The sequence below is a fragment of the Monodelphis domestica genome, chromosome 5, assembly GCF_027887165.1.
Source record: "Monodelphis domestica isolate mMonDom1 chromosome 5, mMonDom1.pri, whole genome shotgun sequence".
NCBI lineage: Eukaryota > Metazoa > Chordata > Mammalia > Didelphimorphia > Didelphidae > Monodelphis > Monodelphis domestica.
In genome coordinates this window covers 26,805,723-26,827,085 of record NC_077231.1, presented here as the reverse complement: position 1 = coordinate 26,827,085, position 21,363 = coordinate 26,805,723, and the positions used below count along the sequence as shown (strand labels likewise).

Sequence of the window (21,363 nt, the reverse complement as noted above, 5' to 3'; positions counted from 1 at the left end):
TCACCGAGGTTCCCCCCATGTAAGGCTAAACCCACCTCTCCCAGATAGCTAAAGCATTTTTTTTTTTAAAGAGGAAGAGAAAAAAAATCGTCAAAACCTATCTGATAGCCTCAGACACTTCCTAGCTGATTGGCACAGAGCAAGTCACTTAACCCCATTTTCTCTTCTGTCTTAGAGTTGTTACTAAGACCGAAAATATGGGTTTAAAAAAAACTCTCTGACACATTGAAAAACATAGAAAAAAATACATTATAAGAAATGTAAATTCAGGGACAATATACTTCTGCAAAGAATGGGAGGAAATATCTTCTCATATCTCTCTTCTTTGAGGTCAAGCTTGTTTTTTCACAACAATCTCATCATTCTTTTTAAAATATATTTTTTGGGGGCAGTTGGGAGGCTTAGTGGATGGAGAGCCAGGCCTGGAGACAGAAGGTCTTGGGTTCAAATGTAACTTCGGAAACTTCCTAGCTAGGACAGAATTTAAGGGTTAAAAATGTTTTTTAAATATATTTTTGTGGTTATTGTTCTTTCTATATACATTGTTGTAACCATCTTGTGTATTGTTTTCCTGGCTCTGCTTATTTTACGTTTAATCACACTTTATCATGTTCAGTGTTTCTTATAGCACAGTAATATTCTATTACATTCATATCTTACAATTTGTTTAGCCAGTCCTCAGTTATTGGACATCTACTTTGTTTCCAATTCTTTTCTACCAGAAAAAAAGTGCTGCTATAAATATTTTGGAACCTTTATTTTTTGTGAAAAGGGTTGGTCACTTTTTTTCAAGGATACTTTCCAGAATCATTGTGCCAATGTGCAGCTCCACCAACAATGCCCTTGTATGCCTGTTTTCCCCTAACATCTCCAAACTTTGATTATTTGAATGTTTTACCTTCTTTGCCAGTTTGCTTGGTGTGAGGTGAACCTCAGGGTTGCTTGAATTTGTATTTCACTATTACTGCTTTGGAGCATTCTTTCTTATGGCTGTTACTAATTTGTGATTCTCCTTTTGAGAATTCTTTGCCCATACACTTTTACCACTTCTCTATTGGGGAAGAGCTTTTAGAAATATAGAAATTTATTTTTTAATTTAAAAAAATTTTTCTTGCTGGACAACCCCCCTGCCTTCCTGAATGTTGTTTCCTAACCCCTCACCAGGGTGCCTGGCACAGTGTAGGAACCTAATAAATGCTTGTTGGTTTATTTGATTGACTGGTATCTCTGCTTACCTATTCACTATGAAGGACAAAGACTTAACCAACTCTTTTTTCCTGTTTTAGTATTACTTTTAAGACAGAAAAAAAGAAAAAGTAATCAGGGTTGAGTCTTGCCCAGGGTCACACAGCTAAGAGTGTCTGCAGTCAGATTTGAACCTAGACCCTCCAGACTGCAGACCCATCGCTCTAGCTCTAACTACTGTTATCTAATTGTCCCTCATCCTCTCCTGTTGCGGTTGGGTCCATTTCTTCCCAAACTGCCCATGGCAGAGACAAAAAGATCATCTCTCTTCAAGGATTTAAAAAAGGTCATTTTTCATGAACCACCTTCTCCAGGTTGCATTGTCCCAGCCCTTGGTCATTTCTTCTGGGCCCTGATATAGTAGCTTTCCCAGATTTGGGATTAGACACAATCGAGACGAGCCCTCTAACCTGACAGTAGAAGTCACGGAGGTAGCAAATGGCAATGCCAGGAGTTGAACCGAGGTCCAAGAGCTCCAAACCCAATGCTCTCTTTCTAGTTCTGAGGCTGATGGCAGATGAAGATGGTGGTAAAACCTTTCATTCCAGTCTTGACCTCTGAAAGACTCTCTGGAAGCAATGGGTTTTGGCATTCTTGGCTTGCGGAGAGGGGAAAGGCAGAATTCCCAACCCATCCATATTTGGGGGGAATGGCGCCTCTAGACGTCTACAAAACTTTAATTTAGTCAAGTTTGCTCAGCCTAAACCAGAGCAATTGGGGAGAGGGGAAACTCAGTTCGGCGTCACCCATCAGCCCCACCCATCCCACGTGTGGACACCTCCTACTCCGGCCTTCCCTCTTTAGAGGATCCGCCACGCCTCCTCCTCTCCTTCAGACCAATCAGATGCTCTTCTCCCCATATCTCCGGAACGCCCCCTCCCCAGTGTAGCATGACCCAATCAGAGAAGTCTCTGCCCCTCTGTATTCCACGCCTCCCTGCCAGTGGGGCGGGGTCTCGACCTATGGCTCCGCCCCAGTATTGGGGCATGAACCAATGGACGGTGCCCGAAGGGGGCGTGGTCTGAAGTAGCCGCCCCGCCTCCGGAGTTTTCGGTTTGCTTAGGGGATCCGGGTGGCCAGGCGGGGCAGCGCGGAGCTGGCCTCCAGTGCGGGCGTTGGCACCATGGAGCGGCCAGTTGGAAAGGGTCCCGGCCCCGTGGAGAGCCCCGCTGACCAACTTCCCGCGGCTCCGGATAAGCAGGACCCCAGCCCCACGAAGCCTCCACCTCCAAAGCAGCAGCACCCCGGGGCAGCGGGCGAGGCGCTAGCCGTGCTGAGTTCCTTCGGGCGGAGGCTGCTCGTGCTGGTGCCGGTGTATCTGGCTGGGGCCCTGGGGCTCAGCGTGGGCTTCGTGCTCTTCGGCCTAGCCCTCTACCTGGGCTGGCGCCGGGTCCGCGGCGAGAAAGAGCGGAGCCTGCGGGCGGCGCGGCAGCTGCTGGACAATGAGGAGCAGCTCACCTCGCAGACCCTCTACCTGAGTCATCGCGAGCTGCCAGCTTGGGTGAGACAGTCCTCCGCCCCCCACCTCCCACCGCCCCTGGCTGGCCGGTCCCCCTCGGGAACACCCCTGGCTCTCCCTGGGGAGACTCCCCCCCGCCCCCAGCCCTCTACTCTGGCGCATCGCCATCCCCAGGACAGCTCCCCCCCGACTTCACTCCAGCCCAATAGCCCTGCCTCCCGTAACTCCTGCGGGATCCCGATCTCCAGGGATCCACCCCCGCTCCCGCCAGGATTCTCTTCTTTACCCCTTCCACTGGTCACTACCTAGGTCCCCTAGCTCCGAAGCTGTTAACTTCTCTCATCTTCCCTCTCCGGAGCCCTGAACGCCCCCCTCCTCCCCACAACACTTAGGCACCCCACGTCCGGCATCCCCAGACTGTAGACCACCCCCACCTCCCACCGTGGATGCTACCTCATCCGCCCTCTCTGGATGGCACTTTCTTCCCCTCCCCCACAGGCATCTCCGTCACCTTCCCCAACTGGTTCTGATCCAAGGGATTTCCCTGTCGTTCCCCCCCTCCCCCTTACTGGGACATTTTTTACCTACTTCATAGTATCGATTCCCCTCCAAACTCTGAGGCTACTAGGACCCAGGCCCGGAAACATCACCCTGTCATGCTCCCCCTCCCTCGTACCTTCTTGGGCATCCCCAATCCCCTGGCAAGACCCTCTTCAGTTCCTCATCATCTAAGCACCAGGCCCCCAGCCTGGACTGCAGTGGTGGTGGTTGGCTGCAGGACTGGGGGAGGGGGGAGGGAGGGGAGGGGGATGTGTGCAGATGCTGCAGTGTCTGCGGTCCACACCCTTCCCCCACCTCCTGGCTTCAGCCCCACCCTGTTCTTCAGACCCCCAGGCTAGAAGGGTCTCCGGCTGTAGGGAGCAGAGGGTGGGGACGCAGAAATAGTCCCCTTCCCTGCAGTGAAGGGACAGACCGGATGTAGCAGCGAAGAAGGCCAGGAGGAGCATTAGCGGGAAACGGAGCCGAAGCCCAGAACCAAGGCGGGCCCCTCCCTGTGCCACCCCCAGCAGAGTTGACTGACTAGAAGGGAATCCAAGCTAGTGCAGACCGAGTTCAAGTAGGCTTCTCGGAGCGTGGCTCTGCTCGGAGGCTGGCAGCTCTGAGCTGGAGTTGTGCCCCGGAGCCCTCTCCTTTGGGCTGGGACTGCCCCGCGGGCTCCTTCTCCCCACCCCCTCCTCCTTCCAGCTTTCTTCTCTACCAGCTCCACTACTCTGCCACTCCCTGGGCTCCGGCCCTGGAAACTTCTCCCTAGGGCTGCAGAAAAGGGGGGCCTCGGGCTAATTCCCTTCTGTGGCCCTGAAAGCAACTTGGACGTCCCCCTGCCCCCCTGTCGGGCTCCTCCTCCCTCACCCCAGCAGCTGAGACTGCCACCTCCTACGCACAGGAGCCATTAGGAAACAAAGGGGCTTTGGTGCTGCTTGAGCCCTGACTTAGTGCCCCCACAGAAATCACCACTGCCCCACACACCCCTACAAGTGCCTGCCAGGAGTCTTTGGGGGAACTGAAACCACCCTGTCGCTCTGCCCCGACCTACCTACGCAGCCTCCAAAATGTTGCTGCCAGGGAGTATCCTTTCACATAGGCCGGTACTTCCTGTCCCAGGCATAGACCACGGATGGGGAAAGTTCTAATTCAGGGGTCCGGGGGCCTTCAGTGAACTTGGGGGGGGGGACACACCGTCATCCCCACTTCCACCTGGCTCCTTTGCTCTGCCTCCCTGTCTGTGTCTCTTGTCCCTTTACCAAACCCTGGGAGAAGAGTTCCACGGGCCTCACTAAGAAGACCTAGAAGAAGGTTAAGGGGCCCTGGGCTGAATGATGGTACCAATGCATGCCCTCATCCTTCCCTCCAGGTCAGCTTCCCTGATGTGGAAAAGGTGGAATGGTTGAACAAGGTGAGTTTCTAGTGGCTGGGCAAATCCTCTGGCTTGGTACCGAGAATTTTATAATGCAGCCAGTCAAGAGAGGATGTGGACCCCATAACTCCCAGTTTAAACCCAGTGTTCTCCCCAGTGGGGTGGAGCCAAGATGGCGGCTTAGTAGCATGGAAAGCCCAAAGCTCTCTAGGAATCCTCTGTAGCAGCTGTTTGGGGAAGTGGGTTCTCAGAGGGGCGCTGACTATGGGAGGAGGAGGCAGGCTGTTCCTATGACACCCCATTCTATTATCTCAAGATTGTGGCCCAGGCCTGGCCTTTTCTGGGACAATATATGGAGAAGCTCTTGGCTGAAACAGTGGCCCCAGCTGTTCGGGCATCCAATACTCACCTACAGACTTTCACATTTACTCGTGTGGAACTAGGAGAAAAGGTAAGGTGGCTGGCTCATGTCATGGGGAGACAGAGGGTCCAATTTGGGGGGTCAGTGCACAGGGGAAACGCAGAATGCTGCCTTGTACCTACTGGCCCTTCCCTTCTATCTGTTCCCTTCTCAGCCTTTACGAATCCTAGGAGTCAAGGTTCACACTGGTCAGAACAAACAGCAGATCCTGCTGGACCTTAACGTCAGGTAGCTTCTTCCCCATCACCCCACTCCACTTGATCTATCCTGGGTTCTCTCTTCTCTTCTTAGGCTCCCTTAGCCTTTTCAACCTTAAAGTCCTAATATTATTTGTTTTCTCCTATCTCTTCCTTTTTTCTCCCTCTATCCCCACCCCAAAAGCTATGTGGGTGATGTGCAGATCGATGTAGAAGTGAAGAAATATTTCTGCAAAGCTGGAGTCAAGGGCATGCAGGTGAGTTAAAGGGTCGTATCCTCTCTGCTGGGGTATCCTCGCTCTAAGTCGTGAGAAGCTGTGGGAAAGTAGAGGGTTGGAGTTGGGAAAACCCAGTTAAGTATGTTGGGGAGGGGTTATGGCTAGGCAAAGCATGATTGGAGATTGGCCTTCTCTCTCTGCTCCAGCTACATGGCATCCTAAGGGTGATCCTTGAACCACTTATGGGGGACCTTCCTATCGTTGGGGCTGTTTCCATGTTCTTCATCCGCCGCCCGGTAAGGAGAAGTTGCAGGGGAAAGGGTCAGGTGGGCGGTTAGAAACAGGCAGAGACCAGGAGAAAGATGGTAACCCACAGCTATGGGGAGGTAGTCAACCCTACATATAGTTTGCATGGTAAAACTAGCTGGAGGGTGGATGCTGGATAGAGTGGATGGTGACACTTCCTAGCCCTGTGATGTGACCCTGGGCAAGTCACTTAATCCCATTTTCCTAGCCCTTGACCTTCTGTCTTAGAGCTGTTCAAACCCAACTACTAGAGAAGATCCCAAAGGAAGCAAGATCTCAGAGAAAGAGAATTGCCATCTGGGGGAGGGGAGTGAAGGAAAGAAGTGAAGGATCAACGCAAAGTCTCACCTAAAAATATGATATTTGCCCTACTCTTTCCATTTCAGACTTTGGACATCAACTGGACAGGGATGACAAACCTGCTGGATATCCCAGGCCTTAGGTATGAATGAACAATTGTTTATTGAGTGCTTGGGAAGTGCTGTGGAGTTATAGGGTCGGCCCAGAAGTATAAGAAGGACAATACCTTCCTCAGGAGTTCACTCTCTGATTAGAGGAGACAAGATGGCATAGGCTTTGTGGAGAAGAGCCTAGGGTTGTGGAAGTCACGGAAAGTCAGGATAAGTGCTGAATTCATCCTGTTGACGTAGAATCTTCCCCTTCCTTCAAGATTCAGGCCAAGCACCACCTACTGGGCCCCCATTTCCTCATCTTGAAAATGAGGGCATTTGGGCTCGTTCAGTCGTTTTCAGATGTGCCTGGTTCTCTGTGATGCTATTCTCTAGTTTTCTCAGCAAAGATTCTGGAGTGACTTGCCATTTCTCTTTTTTTTTACACATGAGGAAACTGAGGTACACAGTGAGTGTTAAGTGATTTGTCCACAGGCACACAGCTAGGAAGTTTAATCTAGATGGCTTCTAAGGTCCCTTCCAGCTCTAAATGAATGTTCTTAGGGTTATGGAGGTCCTTAAAAGCCAGAGTAGATTGAGACACCAACCTATAGATAGAGGAGCCATGTAGGAAATCTATTCAAAGGAGTGACATGGTGATAAAAGAGCTTCAGGCAGATTAATCTGAACAGGCTGGATAAGGAGATCATTTAACTCAGTGCAGTAGTCTGGGTGTGAGGCTATGGATGTGGAGTGTTGTCTACACCATCAGAAGACGCTTTGTTTATCTGGTTTTCTTATTAATGTGTATATGGGAGGATCATATATTGGAAAGTGATTATGATGCCCAAAAAGCCTCCCAGAAAACATTCCACCAGTTGTCTAAATGGGAAGGATAGATGTGGAAAAGAAAGAATGGTGGGGCCTCTCTGGTGCAACATGAGGATGAAGATCATCGCTTTTCTCAAAACAATCCTGGGAGGTGGCCAGAGTGGTTTTATTTCCCTTTTACGTGTGAAGAACCCAAGACTCAAAAGATGAAATGATTTGCCCATGAAGTCGCTCAGGCCCCAGACTTGTGCCCAGGCTTCCTCAGTGCTCAGTTTTATATGTGTGTGCTTGTGTGCATTTAAAAAAAAAGAAAAAAGAGAGAGAGTGTATAAAATATGTTCGTATAGTATGTTAAATGCATGTATTAGATATCTACATGGAACATGTACCGTATAGAAAAATGTGTCTACATGTTATATATAACATGTATATTACATATAAAATGTCTATTGTGTATAAAACATGCGTACTACTATATATAAAACAGGTTTTATGTATATATACGATATATTTTATATAGAGACAGATTATGTCTATATTCTTGTATATCCCCAAATATCAGCATTGAAACGTCCCATCTTTGATTCTTATTCGTCTAAGAAAACTCCCCATTCCAATGCGTTGCCAAGACTTGTCCACTTTGCCTTTGGAAGCAGCAGGCTCTCCTCGGCTCCTCTTTGCAGGCAGCCACTGCCCTGCCTCCATTTTTTCCTTGGCTGCATGCAATAAATAGCATTCCTGTGAGTCTTCCTGGTTCATCTAAACAGCTGCCAGTGTTGTCTTTCTAAGGCAAGGGCTGACCCCCGCCCTCCCATGGGCAAAGCTCTTCGGACTAGTCTAATGCTTCTAGGAGCAACTGGGAACTTCTTGGCCTGACATTGAGAACTTCGGCTTCTGACAACTTTCCCAGTCTTTGTCTGGAGCAATTCTTGCTCACAATTCTGCATTCCTTCCAAATGGATCTACTGGTTGTTCCTGGAACCCAGCATTCCCAGCTCTTGCCTCAGTGACTTTGCCCGGCATTCCCCCTCTTAGAATTCTCTTAGAATCCTCTCTCGTTCATGGGCCACCTCCTCCAGGAAGCCTTTTCTGTCCTGCCTAGCCTCTATTAGAGCTAGGCACCTAGCTCTAGCCTCTGCCCCAGATAGAATGTCAGCTTCTCGAAGGCGGCCACAATTTTCATCATGTCTTTCTTTCTAGTGTTGTATATAGGATAGCACCTTGCACATAGTAGGGGCTTAATAAACCCCTGTTGGATTAGGTTTGGGAGGTTTTGTTACTTGTTGTTGTTTTGATCTCGGAGCAGGGAGAGGGGCAGCTCTGAACCCTTGGCTTTGGCTAAAAAATACAGAGGAAAGCTGATAAGTCTTGCTGAAGGAAATCCCCCTCCAGAAGCTCCCTACACCCCTAGCTCCTGCTCCTGACCAGTAGAGCATCGAAGGCTGAGGGCAGCCACCTTCATGAGGAGGGAGCACCATCATCCATTGACTCAATTAGCTAACTGCTCTGTGCCTGGCACTGTGTTAGCCATCCAAAGACAAGAGCCCAAGGAGCTTCCATTCTACTGGGTAGAAAAGCCTTGGCGCCACTCAAAGCGCCAAGGAAGGGTCAGGAGAGCCTTCTTGTAGGAAAGGATGTTGGAGCTGAGCCAGGAAGGGATGTGGGGCTCCCAGGGGTGGGAGTGAGAGCACTCCAGGCATGACTCCGGGGCAGAAACACCGAGGCAAGCATGGGAACGGCAAGGAAGCCAAACCAGCTGGAGCATGGAGTAAATGTGGATCTAAGAGTGATGCATAGTGGAAAGCTAGAAGGAACCAATTACGTCGGAATACAGAGTGATTGGTGGCAGAGTGAAGGGCTGTGAGTGGCAAATAAGAGTTTGTATTTTACTGTAAAGACTATAGAGAGGGAGGAGCTGGGCAGCTCAGTAGATAGAGAGCCAGGCTGAGAGATGGAAGGTCCTGGGTTCCAATGTGGCCCCAGATACTTCCTAGCTTTGCGATCCTGGGCAAGTCACTTAACTTTCATTGCCCAGATGGAAGGGAAAGCCCTAGCCCGAATCTGACTGAAATCTCTGACGTGGGTGACTGAGAAAGTGAATGATGCTTTCATAGATGGCCAGAAATGGAGAAGGAAGGAGGAGGGAGGGGAGGAGTGCTGCGGGCAGGGTCCAGGAGTTGTGGTCTGATAGCTCCCAGCAGAGGAGGAGAAGGAGGAAGGGGGGGGACCAAGCGTGTAATTTCCATTTAGAATCACTGAGTTTGACAGCACACTCAAGTGAAAATACATAACTGTCATCCGAAAGTCTGAAAGCTGGACTGTACTTCACCTGCCTCTTAGAATCCTTCAAAGCATACCCTGACCTTCCATCTTAGAATCAGTGGCGAGTGTAGGTTCTGAGGCAGAAGAAGAGGGGTCATGGGCTAGGCAGTAGGGGTTAAGTGACTTGTCCAGGGTCACACCACTAGGAAGTGTCAGAGGCCAGATTCTAAGTGCCACTTTCTATCTGAGATCTTTCCTGTTCTCCATTCCTTCCTACCCTCTCCCCAATCCTACCCCTAACTTCTAGTGTCTTCCCCTGGAATTTCCTTGTATTTATTTTGTATTTACTCATGTATGTACATGTTTACATGTTATCTTCCCCCCATATGTAGAATATGTACTGGGGGTAGAAGGGTGGAGGAAAAGGAGGGGGTTTTTAATTGTTATAGGGACAGTTAAGTGGCATGGTGAATAGAGAGCCAGGCCTGGAGATGGGAAGTCCTGAGTACAAATCCAGCCTTAAGACCCTTCCTAGCTGTGTTTGCCTAGCCCTTATCTGTCTTCTGCCTTCATACCAATACTTAGTATCCATTCAAAGATAGAAGGTAAAGGGATTTAAAAACAACAATAAATAAATTGTTAGAAAAACATTGTATCCCTCTTGCCTTTCCCTTTAATGTTTGTTGATTGATCAAAGACCAAAAGAGACTTCAGAGCCAGAGATGGCCTTTTTTGTATGCTGGTGGGACCTCTGGCCCCTTTTTCAGAATAATGTTTTCAAATGCCTAAAATAAAATAAATCAGATCGTAAGGGAAAAACAGTTCTTGGACCCTGGGTGAAGGACCTCTATTGAGATTAGGAGAGTGGGAGAGAAGAGAAGGTTTTGCCAGTGGTTAGGGATCATGGGGAGGAAAAGCAAACGGGTAAAGGAGTCTCCTCACAGAAAGAGAGATCAAGAGGAAACCTGAGCAGAAACAGGGGAGCTGAGGGTTGAGGAGGGCAGGGTTGGGCCAAAAGCTCCCCTCCCTCTCCAGGTGAGGGGACCAGAAAATCGGGAGACCAAAACAGAGCTCTAGGGACCTAGCTCTCCTCCCTGTTCCTTCCTCAGTTCTCTGTCCGACACAATGATCATGGACTCCATCGCTGCTTTCCTTGTTCTGCCCAATCGCCTGCTGGTGCCTCTTGTGCCAGACTTGCAGGATGTGGCCCAGCTTCGATCTCCCCTCCCTCGGGTATGTTCCTACCCAAACCCCCTGTTCTCAGGACCTCACCTCCGGAGGGCTCTCCTTGTCTGAGCTGCCCTCTCTCTGCCCCTCTCCTCCCCCAGGGTATTGTCCGGATCCACTTGCTTGCTGCCCGGGCACTGAGCTCCAAGGACACCTACGTGCCAGGGTTGATCAAAGGCAAATCAGACCCATACGCCATAGTGCGCGTAGGGACCCAAGTGTTCTGCAGCCGCGTCATTAATGAAGACCTCAACCCCCAATGGGGAGAGACCTATGAGGTAGGAAGGCTGGGGAAGCAGAGTCCGGGAGAGAGGGATGAGGGGAACCCGGAAAGTTGGGGTGGTAGACCAGGAGAGGAGCTCACAAAGAAAGGGGGTTGCTGGAGAAGGTCCCAGGCCCCTCAGAAAATACTCCTTAATGGCCAAGTTTCCCCTTCCCCTCCTCAGGTGATGGTACACGAGGTCCCAGGACAGGAGGCAGAAGTGGAAGTATTTGACAAGGATCCTGACAAAGATGACTTTCTAGGCAGGTGAGACCATGAACGAGGGCCCCGTGGCTGTCCTAGACCCAGTGCCATTACTTCTCCCCATCCTGACACGTTAAATTCTCCTCAAGACAAGGGAAGGAGGCTTGGAGAGATGGGCTTTGCTGAGTGAGGTACCCAGAGAAGAGCTAATTACCAAATAATAATGCCATCTCCCCCTCCTCCCCTCTCTCAGACTGAAGCTGGACCTGGGGAAGGTGCTAGAGGCTCAAGTGTTGGATAATGTGAGTGAGGAGAGCTGGGTGGGAAGGACTGGGGAGATGGGCCTCAGCCGTGGAGCATCAGGGAGTCTGACTCCACGGCCGCCTCGGCATCTCTCCCGTCTCCTCTCACCCCCAGTGGTTCCCCCTACAAGGAGGGCAGGGCCAAGTTCACCTTCGGCTAGAGTGGCTGTCGCTGTTGCCAGATGCTGACAAGCTGGAACAGGTAATGGATGCTGGGAACAAACAGCAGTAGCTACCTCGAAGGGAAGGAGCCTGTAGCTAAAGGAACTGAATTCTGTCGCTCTCCATCTTTCCGCTCAGGTACTGCAGTGGAACAGAGGCATCTCTTCCCGACCGGAACCTCCTTCGGCTGCCATCTTGGTTGTCTACTTGGACAGGGCTCAGGATCTACCAGTGAGTTTGGGGATTGGCAAGGGACCTAGGGGTTGGGGAGAGATGGGGTAAAGATTCGGGCATTCTCTGATGTTTCCTGGGTATGTCCCAGCTAATTCTAGGAGCTGCTCTTTCAGTACAGCAGGAGGGAGGCTGGGACTTAGCAGGGATTTCCCTGGCCCCATGGCCAACCTGCCTCCCTCCTGGATAAAAATACCAAAAGGGAGCTCTCTGATCTTTGCTTTACCTCCTTCCCAGCTGAAGAAGGGGAACAAGGAACCCAACCCAATGGTGCAGTTCTCTGTGCAGGACGTGACTCGCGAGAGCAAGGTGAGGGCTTGGGAAAAGATCCATCGTGGACCTGTTTCTTTCGGCTTTTAAAAATAGATATTATTGATTTTCTTTTAAGAGGGGGAAATGACTGGTCACACCCTGTTTAATGACCTTTCCTGCAGTCAGGCGGAGTTTCTTTTAAGAGTTTTTAAAATGAGGAAGAGCAAAAAGAATTGCCCAAACAGATAAATGCAGTGCTCAAAATGACCGAACGGGCAATTGTCCTCCCTTGTGGACCCTCCCCACCAGCCCTCCGTACCCTCCAGGTAGGGGGAGCAGGTGTGCGGGGCTGCCCCAGCCCCTCTTTGGGGCCAGGCTCGATCCTTTGTCATTTCAAATGGGCTTTCACCTACTTCCTGGTGTTTACACTCCCTTCTCCCTCTCCTTCCCAGGCTGCCTATAACACCAACTCCCCAGTATGGGAGGAAGCCTTCCGGTTCTTCCTGCAGGACCCAAGAAGCCAAGAGCTTGAAGTGCAGGTGAGAGTTCTCCACTGGCATGGAAGGGAAAGTGACTGATGAGCCCCCTGGCTCACTCCAAGGACTGTGGGAAATGTAGAGAGAAACGAGGCCCTCCAAGAGCCTGAAAACCAGAAGGATAAGCCGCGTGCCGAAAAATAAGACAGAGGTCTAGCTGGGAGGCTCCCACCCTGAGTCCCCATGTCGTTCTGTTCCTCTCCAAGGCTCTCTGCAGCCTGCTCTTTGCCTTTCGCTCTTTTAAATTTCCTCGTGTGGATTTCTAGTGGTCTTTGTCCACCTTTCTCTTCTTACTCTCTTTTCTCTTTTGAGGATTGTGAAGAAACTTCCCCCTAAATAAGTTGGGCATTTGAGTTCTCAGCAGCAAGCCAGATACCCTGGGGAAACACCAGGAAAACCGAGGACCAGGTGCTTTCAGCTCAGGAAGGAAGCGTAGCTTTAGGCCCCTGACACAACGGAAGAACAATTAAGCACTAACCTGTAAAGGGCGCGAAGGAGTTTAGAGGAGGAAGGGAGAGTGATGTTGGGCTTCTTCTGCATTTGGTCTGGTCAGGAAGAGCTGGGCTTGGATGGCCAGAGAGAGGGAAGAAATGGCAGGAGCAGAATCTTGGGGGTAGCAATGAGCTAGGCAGTGCTGTTGATCTCAGCTAGAAAGAGATCCCAGCCTGCTGCTGCCTGTTACCTTAGAAAACTACAAATTAGCACTATCTACATTATATTGTAATTTTTATTAATCATCACTATGTATTGGCTCCAAGGCAGAAGAGGGATAAGGGCTAGGCAATGGGGGTGAAGTGACTTGCCCAGGGTCACCCAGCTGGGAAGTGTCTGAGGCCAGAGTTGAACCCAGGACCTCCCATCTCGTCTCTAGGTCTGGCTCTCCATCCCCTGAGCCACCCAGCTGACCCCCACCCCTATATTTTGATGTGGCTGGGGCTGCTCTTAGAAGTCCAGCCAGCCGAATGCATCTTGGACGTAAGGGTGGGAGCAGAGTATGGTCTTCTCACTTCCCCTTCGTCTCCTCCCACATTTTTCTGCTCTTCTCGGGCTCCTCCATGGTATTTCCCCACAGGTGAAGGACGACTCGAGGGCCCTGACGTTGGGAGCCCTGACGCTGCCCCTGGCCCGCCTGCTCGCTGCTCCTGACCTCACCCTGGACCAGTGGTTCCAGCTCTCCAGTTCTGGCCCGAACTCCCGACTCTACATGAAGCTGGTTCTGAGGGTACGCGGGCTCTGGTGGGAGGGCGTAAACAGGAGTGGCTGGTTTGCCACTTGAAAAACGTGTCTGATGGATGGGAATAACAGTGGGACGGACAGATGGATGGACAACTTGTGGGCAAGAGCTTGCCGGGGCCGGAGGCTGGTGTGGGGGTAGCCAGGCCGACGCAGTGACCCTCACCCCTCCGTAGATTCTTTATTCGGACACATCCCACCTGCACTTCCCCACCATGCCAAGCTCTCCTGGCCTCCTGGACACAGCCAGTGAGAGCATCCAGATGGGCAGCAGTGTGGACATCCCACCCCGGCCAAGCCACTGTACTCCAGACGGCCATTTTGGGACCGAGGTAAGTGGGAATCCCTCCCGTGCAGAGTCAGCCACGGATCCTAGATTTAGAGGCAGGAGAGAACTCCAAGGCCCTCAAATCCAACCTTCAGTTTTATAAATGAGCATCTGGATCCCACAGAGATTAAATGACTTACCCAAGGCCACTTGACTATTAAGGCTTTGAGGTGGGATTTGAACCCAGAACTTCCTGATTCTGCCATCCTAGGATGCTGTGCATGTAGCTCTCCTGCTACTTGTCCGTGGGTTCATCTGCCCATCCTAAATGGCCCAGAGCCTTCCCAGGAAAAGCTATGGGATGAGTCTTCCTGTTTGCTCCCTACAGAGTGTGCTTCGAATCCACGTGTTGGAAGCCCAGGACTTGATCGCCAAAGACCGCTTCTTGGGAGGGCTGGTGAAAGGCAAGTCAGACCCCTACGTGAAGCTTCGGGTGGCCGGACGGAGCTTCCGGAGCCGCGTGGTACGAGAGGAGCTCAACCCACGCTGGAACGAGGTCTTTGAGGTCAGGATTCCAGAGCTGCCCCACACCACAGAACGCCTCTGAACCAAGGGGCCTGGCCTCAGGCAGGGCAGTCACGGAGCCCCTCTCCTTTCCTCTCCCCGACAGGTGATTGTCACAGCCATTCCAGGCCAGGAGCTGGAGGTGGATGTCTTTGACAAGGACCTGGACAAGGATGACTTCCTGGGCCGGTGAGGGATGGAGGGATGGAGGGATGGACAGATGAAGGGATGGAGGGACAGAGGGATGGAGGGATGGACAGACGGAGGGATGGACAAATGGAAGGACAGAGGGATCGAGGGATGGAGGGGATGGATGGATGGACAGATGGAAGGACAGAGGGATCGAGGGATGGAGGGGATGGATAGATGGACAGATGAAAGGATGGAGGGATTGAGGGATGGAGAGACGGAGGGATGGAGAGACAGAGGGAAGGAGGGACAGAGGGATGGAGGGATGGAGGAGCAGAAGGACAAAGGGATGGAGGGACAGATGGATGGATGGACAGAGGGATGGAGGGATGGAGGGAGGTCAGGAAATTCCTGGAGCCTGGAGCTCTCTTCCTCCTATCTCTCAGGTGCAAAGTGAGTCTCAGCAGGGTCCTCAGCAGCGGCTTCATTGATGAGGTGAGCTCCACTAGCTGCAATGCTCAGTCCTGGGTTACACAAAGGCCAGTGTCCCGGTCCCTGCCCTCGAGGAACTCACAGTCTAATAATGGGGGCTACCCACATAAATAAAGCAAGCTAGCAGCAGGTTAAATAGGACAAAATGAACAGAGGGAAGAGACGAGGATGACGGGGCTCAGGGGAGGGCTTCCTGTAAGAAGAGGGCCTTTTAGTTGGGGAAATTAGAAGTGGAGGGGGGAAGGGAGAGGGTTTTAGGCATGGGAGACAGCTGGAGAGCGCCTGGAGCTCCGAGATCAGCATCCCTGGAATGAAGGGGAGTGATGGAATCTGCTGGGAGGCAGGGAGGGTCTGCTCGAGGGAGGTGCAAAGGTTCGATGAGCTGCCTTGGTAGCGGCTTAGATATGGGGGTTGAGGGGGTGGCAGAGTCCTGGCTGCGTCAGAGGCTGGCATGGCATGCCCCAGGCATCAGGAAAGTGGGAGGAGGCGGGATTAGGGGGAAGATAAGTTTTGTTTTGGACATAGCCAGCTTTCCCAAGCTGGGCATCCAGCTCAAAGTGTTGGAAGGGCAGGAGAGAGCTGGGGCAGGGCAGATAGATCTGAGAGAATAAGAGCCTGCCTGGGAGCTGGGGGGCTCACCCAGTGAGGGAGTACAGAGAGGAAGGAGAGAGCCCCCACGGACATCTTTGATCTGGGTGCGGATTTGGAAAAGGAGCCCGAAGGGGCAGTCAGAGAGGGAGGAAGAAAACGAGGACACGACGATGTCCTGAAGCCTGGAGAGAAGCCAGGATAGGACCGGGGCAGAGAGAGGGATGTGAGACAGGGAGGAGGAGGATTGAGCTTCGGCCACCTTGGAGAGAACAAGCTCAGGGCAAGGATAAGGCCAGAAGCTGAATCCTAATGGCTTAAGAAGAGAATGAGAGAGGGAAAAAGTGGAGGCTCCCATTATAAATCTGTAGATGGCCTTTTTGAGAAGTTCTTTAACAAAGGGCAAGAGATGGAGGAGGGGGGTGGCTGGATGGCTCAGTGGATGGAGAGCCAGGCCTGGAGACGGGAGGTCCTGGCTCCAATCTGGCCTCAGACTTTTCCTAGCTGGGTGACCCTGGGCAAGTCACTTGACCCCCCTTGCCCATCCCTTAAGGCTGGTCTGCCTTGCACTCTAAGCCAGAACGTGCGGCTTAAACGAAACAGAGATGGGAGGAAGCTGAGCATTTGTGACTCCAGAGGTGCCAGGTAGCGGCCCTGGAGCCCCAACCGCTGCCTTGTTTCCCAGTGGTTGCCCCTGGAGGAGGTGCCGTCGGGCCGCCTGCACCTGCGCCTGGAGCGTCTGACCCCCCGGCCGACCGCGGCGGAGCTGGAGGAGGTAAACCGAGACCCCGCAGAGGACGGAGGGGGGAGGGGGGGGGCCTCCCTTAGGGAAGGTTGTCCAGCTTCCAGGGCCGGCGCCAAGGCTTTCTCAGCCGCTTTCTCCTACCAGGTGCTGCAGGTGAATAGTCTTATCCAGACCCAGAAGAGCGCGGAACTGGCAGCTGCCCTTCTCTCTGTCTACCTGGAGCGGGCTGAAGACCTGCCGGTGAGAGCTGCCCCTCCCTGCCTTCCCCCCTTGTCCGCTCGGGGTGCCGGAGCCCTGAGGCTGTCCTGACTGATGCCACCTTTGCCTCCTAGCTCCGGAAGGGCACCAAGCCCCCCAGCCCGTATGCCAGCCTCACTGTCGGGGACGCCTCTTACAAGACCAAGGTAACGAGCAAGGATGAAGGGCCGGAATGGTGGGGGGTCTTTCTGCCCGCTGACGGCCGCCCCCTTGTCTCCTCTAGACGTGCCCCCAGACCGCAGCCCCAATATGGGACGAGAGTTTCTCCTTCCTCATCAGAAAGCCAAACGTCGAGAGCCTGGAGCTTCAGGTACTTTTCCTCCTCCTGGATCTCTGGTCCTCACTCCCAGGGGAAAGCGGGGAGACGCCACCCCCATTCCTTCCAGCACTCTCAGTTCAGGTGCCAGAGAGGACGCGCCTGGCCCGCTGTCCAGCCCCGTCACCTTGGCTCTCCCTAGGTTCGGGGAGAGGGGACCGGCGCCCTGGGCTCAGTCTCCTTGCAGCTCTCCGAGCTCCTCCTCGCTGACCAACTGTGCCTGGATCGGTGGTTTCCCCTTAGCCATGGGCAGGGGCAGGTGCTCCTCAGAGCGCAGCTGGGGGTGAGTATCTTTGGGGGGGACTGAGAGGGGACCAGGAAGGAGGGAGGGAGGACCTGCGAAACAGACCAAGGTGAGGGTGGCCCAGCTAACAACTCTGCTCCCCATCCTCCAGATCCTCGTGTCCCAGCACTCGGGGGTGGAAGCCCACAGCCACAGTCCTTCTCCCCTGATGGAGGAGACAGAGCCGTGGGGGACGCCACCCCTTATCTCCTCCTCAGCCCCTGAACTCCGACAGCGCCTGCCACGCAGTGATAGGTACGGGCTGGGAATCTTGGAGGTGGAGGGGTTTGGGGTGTGCATAGAGCAGGGGCCCTGATGGCCTTCTCCTCCCTGACTCTCTCCCTGTCTGTCTGTCTGTCTGTCCCTAGCCCATCTGAAGCCTCAGCTGGGCCTTTAGGCCAAGTGAAGCTGACTGTTTGGTATTACAGCGAGGAGCGCAAGCTGGTTAGCATTGTCCACAGCTGTCGGTGAGCCCCCAATTCCTCCCAGCCCCCACTTTCATGCTCTGCCCTCTCCTTCCCCCTCTCCTCCAGACTCTTCTTTTCCCTCTTTCTTATAGGAGCTTGCGACAGAGTAGCCGGGATCCACCTGACCCCTATGTGTCACTGCTGTTGCTACCGGACAAGAACCGGGGCTCTAAGAGAAAGACCTCCCAAAAGAAGAGAACTCTGAATCCCGAATTCAGTGAGAGGTTAGCAGGCATGGGCCAGGATGTTGTCAGGTGACAGTGGAGGGGCCCTGCTCTCCCTGTTGATCCTTTCCCTCCTTCTGCCCCTGCCCCAGGTTTGAGTGGGAATTGCCCCTGGATGAAGCCCTCCGGCGAAAGCTGGATGTCTCCGTGAAGTCCAATAGCTCCTTCATGTCAAGGGATCGGGAACTGTTGGGGAAGGTGAGAGGGCTGGGTGGGGCGAGGCAGAGGGAATGCCTTAAAGGTCCCTGTCCTCTGTCCCCCATGCTCCATCCCCTGTCCCCCATCCTCTGTCCCCCATCCTCTGTCCCCTGTCCCCTTATCCTCTGTCCCCCATCCTCTGTCCCCATGTCCTCTGTCCCCTTATCCTCTGTCCCCTATCCTCTGTCCCCCATCCCCCATCCCCTGTCCCCCATCCTCTGTCCCCCATCCCCTGTCTCCCATCCTCTGTCCCCTATCCTCTGTCCCCTGTCCCTCTGTCCCCATGTCCTCCATCCCCCATCCTCCATCCCCTGTCCCCCATCCCCTGTCCCCCATCCTCTGACCCCCATCCCCTGTCCCCTTATCCTCTATCCCCCATCCTCTATCCCCCATCCTCCATCCCCTGTCCCCCATCCCCTGTCCCCCATCCTCTGACCCCCATCCCCTGTCCCCTTATCCTCTATCCCCCATCCTCCATCCCCTGTCCCCCATCCTCTGTCCCCCATCCTCCATCCCCTGTCCCCCATCCTCTGTCCCCCATCCTCTGTCCCCCATCCTCTGTCCCCTGTCCCCTTATCCCCTGTCCCCATCCTCTGTCCCCCATCCTCTGTCCCCCATCCTCTGTCCCCTGTCCCCTTATCCCCTGTCCCCATCCTCTGTCCCCCATCCTCTGTCCCCCATCCTCTGTCCCCATCCCCTGTCCCCTTATCCTCTATCCCCCATCCTCCATCCCCTGTCCCCCATCCTCTATCCCCCATCCTCCATCCCCTGTCCCCATCCTCTGTCCCCCATCCTCTGTCCCCCATCCTCTGACCCCCATCCCCTGTCCCCTTATCCTCTATCCCCCATCCTCCATCCCCCATCCTCCATCCCCTGTCCCCTTATCCTCTATCCCCCATCCTCCATCCCCTGTCCCCTTATCCTCTATCCCCCATCCTCCATCCCCCATCCTCCATCCCCTGTCCCCTTATCCTCTATCCCCCATCCTCCATCCCCCATCCTCCATCCCCTGTCCCCTTATCCTCTATCCCCCATCCTCCATCCCCTGTCCCCTTATCCTCTATCCCCCATCCTCCATCCCCCATCCTCCATCCCCTGTCCCCTTATCCTCTATCCCCCATCCTCCATCCCCCATCCTCCATCCCCTGTCCCCTTATCCTCTATCCCCCATCCTCCATCCCCCATCCTCCATCCCCTGTCCCCATCCTCTGTCCCCCCATCCTCTGTCCCCTGTTCTCTGTCCCCCATCCTCTGTCCCCTGTTGCCTGGGGAGGAGAGATTGGTAGAGCATCCTCTCCCCTACCAGGTGCAGCTCGACCTCGCTGAGATGGACCTGTCCCAGGGTGCTGCTCAATGGTAAGTCTATGGAGTGGTGCAGTACTAGCTGGCAGCTGCCACATCTCCCAGCTATGTGGGGGCTTCTGAGCCCTGGGAGAGAGAGAGGCGACTTCTTGGGTTGGCGGTTTGGGAAGTGAGAAATCTCGGTCCTCCGAAGTCTAGAGAACCTCGTCGTCGAGCTGGGAAATGTGTCCTGGAAGGGCCACATCCCACACCGGTGCTGCCTTCCAACGAAGGAATTAGAGCAGGGCACAGTAGGAAAAGCTCTGGTCTGGAAGTCGGGAGACCTGGGTTCAAGTTCCCAGCTCTGACTGTACTCGCTCTGTGACCTTCTCAGTCCTTTTCCTTTTTTTTCTAAACCCTGACCTTTCTTAGACTCAGTACGGTGTATTGGCTCCAAGGCAGAAGAGCAGTAAGGGCTAGGCAATGGGGGTCAAGTGACTTGCCCAGGGTCACCCAGCTGGGAAGTGTCTGAGGCCAGATTTGAGCCCAGGACCTCCCATCTCTGGGCCTGGCTCTCCATCCACTGAGCTGCCCAGCTGCCCCCAGCCCTTTGCCTTTTTTTATAAAAGGGAGGCCTCCCAGCACTAAGTTCTGGGAGTCTATGACAGGCTGCTGCACAGCTTATTTTCTTCAAAGCCTGAACAGCACCGGCCCAGCAGGAGACTAGTGGATGTTTGATGATTGACCCCCGAGCTGTCCTCTCTCCCTTGTTCCCTCACTGCAGGTATGACCTCATGGAGGACAAGGACAGGAACGGCTGCTAGAAGCCTGGAGCTACCCAGCCCTGAGACAGTGCCCGGCCCTCTCCTGACGCACTGCATCTCCGCCTCAATGTGAAGAGCCCAGAGCTGGGGGCTGAGGCTAAGCCCCCCTTCCCTCCTTCCCCCTTGGGCTGGGTTGAGGCTGAGCCCTCCTTTCCCCCCTTGGGCTGGGCTGAGGCTGAGCCCCCCTTTCCCCCCTTGGGCCGGGCTGAGGCTGAGCCCCCCTTTCCCCCCTTGGGCCAGGTTGAGGCTGAGCCCCCCTTTCCCCCCTTGGGCCGGGCTGAGGCTGAGCCCCCCTTTCCCCCCTTGGGCCGGACTGAGGCTGAGCCCCCCTTTCCCCCCTTGGGCCGGGCTGAGGCTGAGCCCCCCTTTCCCCCCTTGGGCCGGGCTGAGGCTGAGCCCCCCTTTCCCCCCTTGGGCCGGGCTGAGGCTGAGCCCCCCTTTCCCCCCTTGGGCCGGGCTGAGGCTGAGCCCCCCTTTCCCCCCTTGGGCCGGGCTGAGGCTGAGCCCCCCTTTCCCCCCTTGGGCCGGGCTGAGGCTGAGCCCCCCTTTCCCCCCTTGGGCCGGGCTGAGGCTGAGCCTCCCTTCCCCCCTTGGGCCGGACTGAGGCTGAGCCCCCCTCCCTCCTCGGGCCCTGGCCGAGGGCCGTTGTCTGACCAAAGAGAAGGACCTCGTCCCCCCTGCACACGCCGCCCCCTGCACGGCCTGACCTCCTCTGGGGCTCCTGGGGCAGGTAGCTGAGCTGGCCTCCCCACCCCGTGCACCTGTGCCTGGCGGCTGGCAACCCACGCCAAGGTAATAGCTTATGCCAAATGCTGCTTTTTCTCAGACCTCTGTTTTTATTTAAGTGCAGTGGTGGGCTGCGGAGGTGGCGCCTCCCCCAGGACTGCTGCATGTGGGGGCCTGACAGCACGGAGCCCCCTTCCTCCCGCCAGCCTGCTGCCCACACGGGCTGCTCGGCTTGTGCTTGAAGTGCCTGAGCTGTCCACTCAGCGGCCAGAGCGGCTTCTGGTCCCCTTTATTTGCCTCCACGCTGCCCGTCTACTGTATACCTTCTATTAAAATGCCGAGAACGTC

The 21,363-nt window shown here is 54.1% G+C and overlaps 1 protein-coding gene and 1 long non-coding RNA gene across 3 annotated transcripts in view; one reads left to right on the top strand and one right to left on the bottom strand.

The window, feature by feature from the left end:
* LOC130454351 (uncharacterized) overlaps nucleotides 1-2,680 on the bottom strand; it is a 16,613-nt gene extending 13,933 nt beyond the window's left edge. Inside the window, exon 1 of one of the 2 annotated variants that reach the window (XR_008912001.1) lies at nucleotides 1,656-2,680. This is a non-coding gene — a long non-coding RNA (uncharacterized LOC130454351). The remainder of the gene's footprint in view (nucleotides 1-1,655) is intronic. The other variant, XR_008912000.1, reaches the window with a different exon arrangement.
* Nucleotides 2,369-21,363, top strand: ESYT1 (extended synaptotagmin 1). Its single transcript, XM_056797915.1, has 31 exons — nucleotides 2,369-2,746; nucleotides 4,617-4,658; nucleotides 4,936-5,070; nucleotides 5,195-5,268; nucleotides 5,422-5,494; nucleotides 5,662-5,751; nucleotides 6,148-6,203; nucleotides 10,353-10,476; nucleotides 10,572-10,748; nucleotides 10,917-10,999; nucleotides 11,190-11,238; nucleotides 11,354-11,440; nucleotides 11,539-11,631; nucleotides 11,869-11,940; nucleotides 12,336-12,422; nucleotides 13,492-13,641; nucleotides 13,829-13,984; nucleotides 14,309-14,485; nucleotides 14,591-14,673; nucleotides 15,060-15,108; nucleotides 16,379-16,468; nucleotides 16,583-16,678; nucleotides 16,771-16,842; nucleotides 16,920-17,006; nucleotides 17,155-17,295; nucleotides 17,408-17,550; nucleotides 17,664-17,762; nucleotides 17,855-17,986; nucleotides 18,079-18,184; nucleotides 19,491-19,540; nucleotides 20,250-21,363. Exons 1-31 carry the CDS (start codon nucleotides 2,369-2,371, stop codon nucleotides 20,287-20,289), a joined length of 3,291 nt encoding a protein of 1,096 aa, XP_056653893.1. The 3' UTR covers nucleotides 20,290-21,363.

Excerpts from the sequence above, each read along its gene's own strand:
- ESYT1 (XM_056797915.1), top strand. The coding sequence starts at position 2,369 with ATGGAGCGGCCAGTTGGAAAGGGTCCCGGCCCCGTGGAGAGCCCCGCT. Across the intron at positions 17,007-17,154 it reads TCGAGAGCCTGGAGCTTCAG|GTTCGGGGAGAGGGGACCGG; the intron begins GTACTTTTCCTC and ends GGCTCTCCCTAG. Across the intron at positions 17,987-18,078 it reads AATCCCGAATTCAGTGAGAG|GTTTGAGTGGGAATTGCCCC; the intron begins GTTAGCAGGCAT and ends CCCCTGCCCCAG.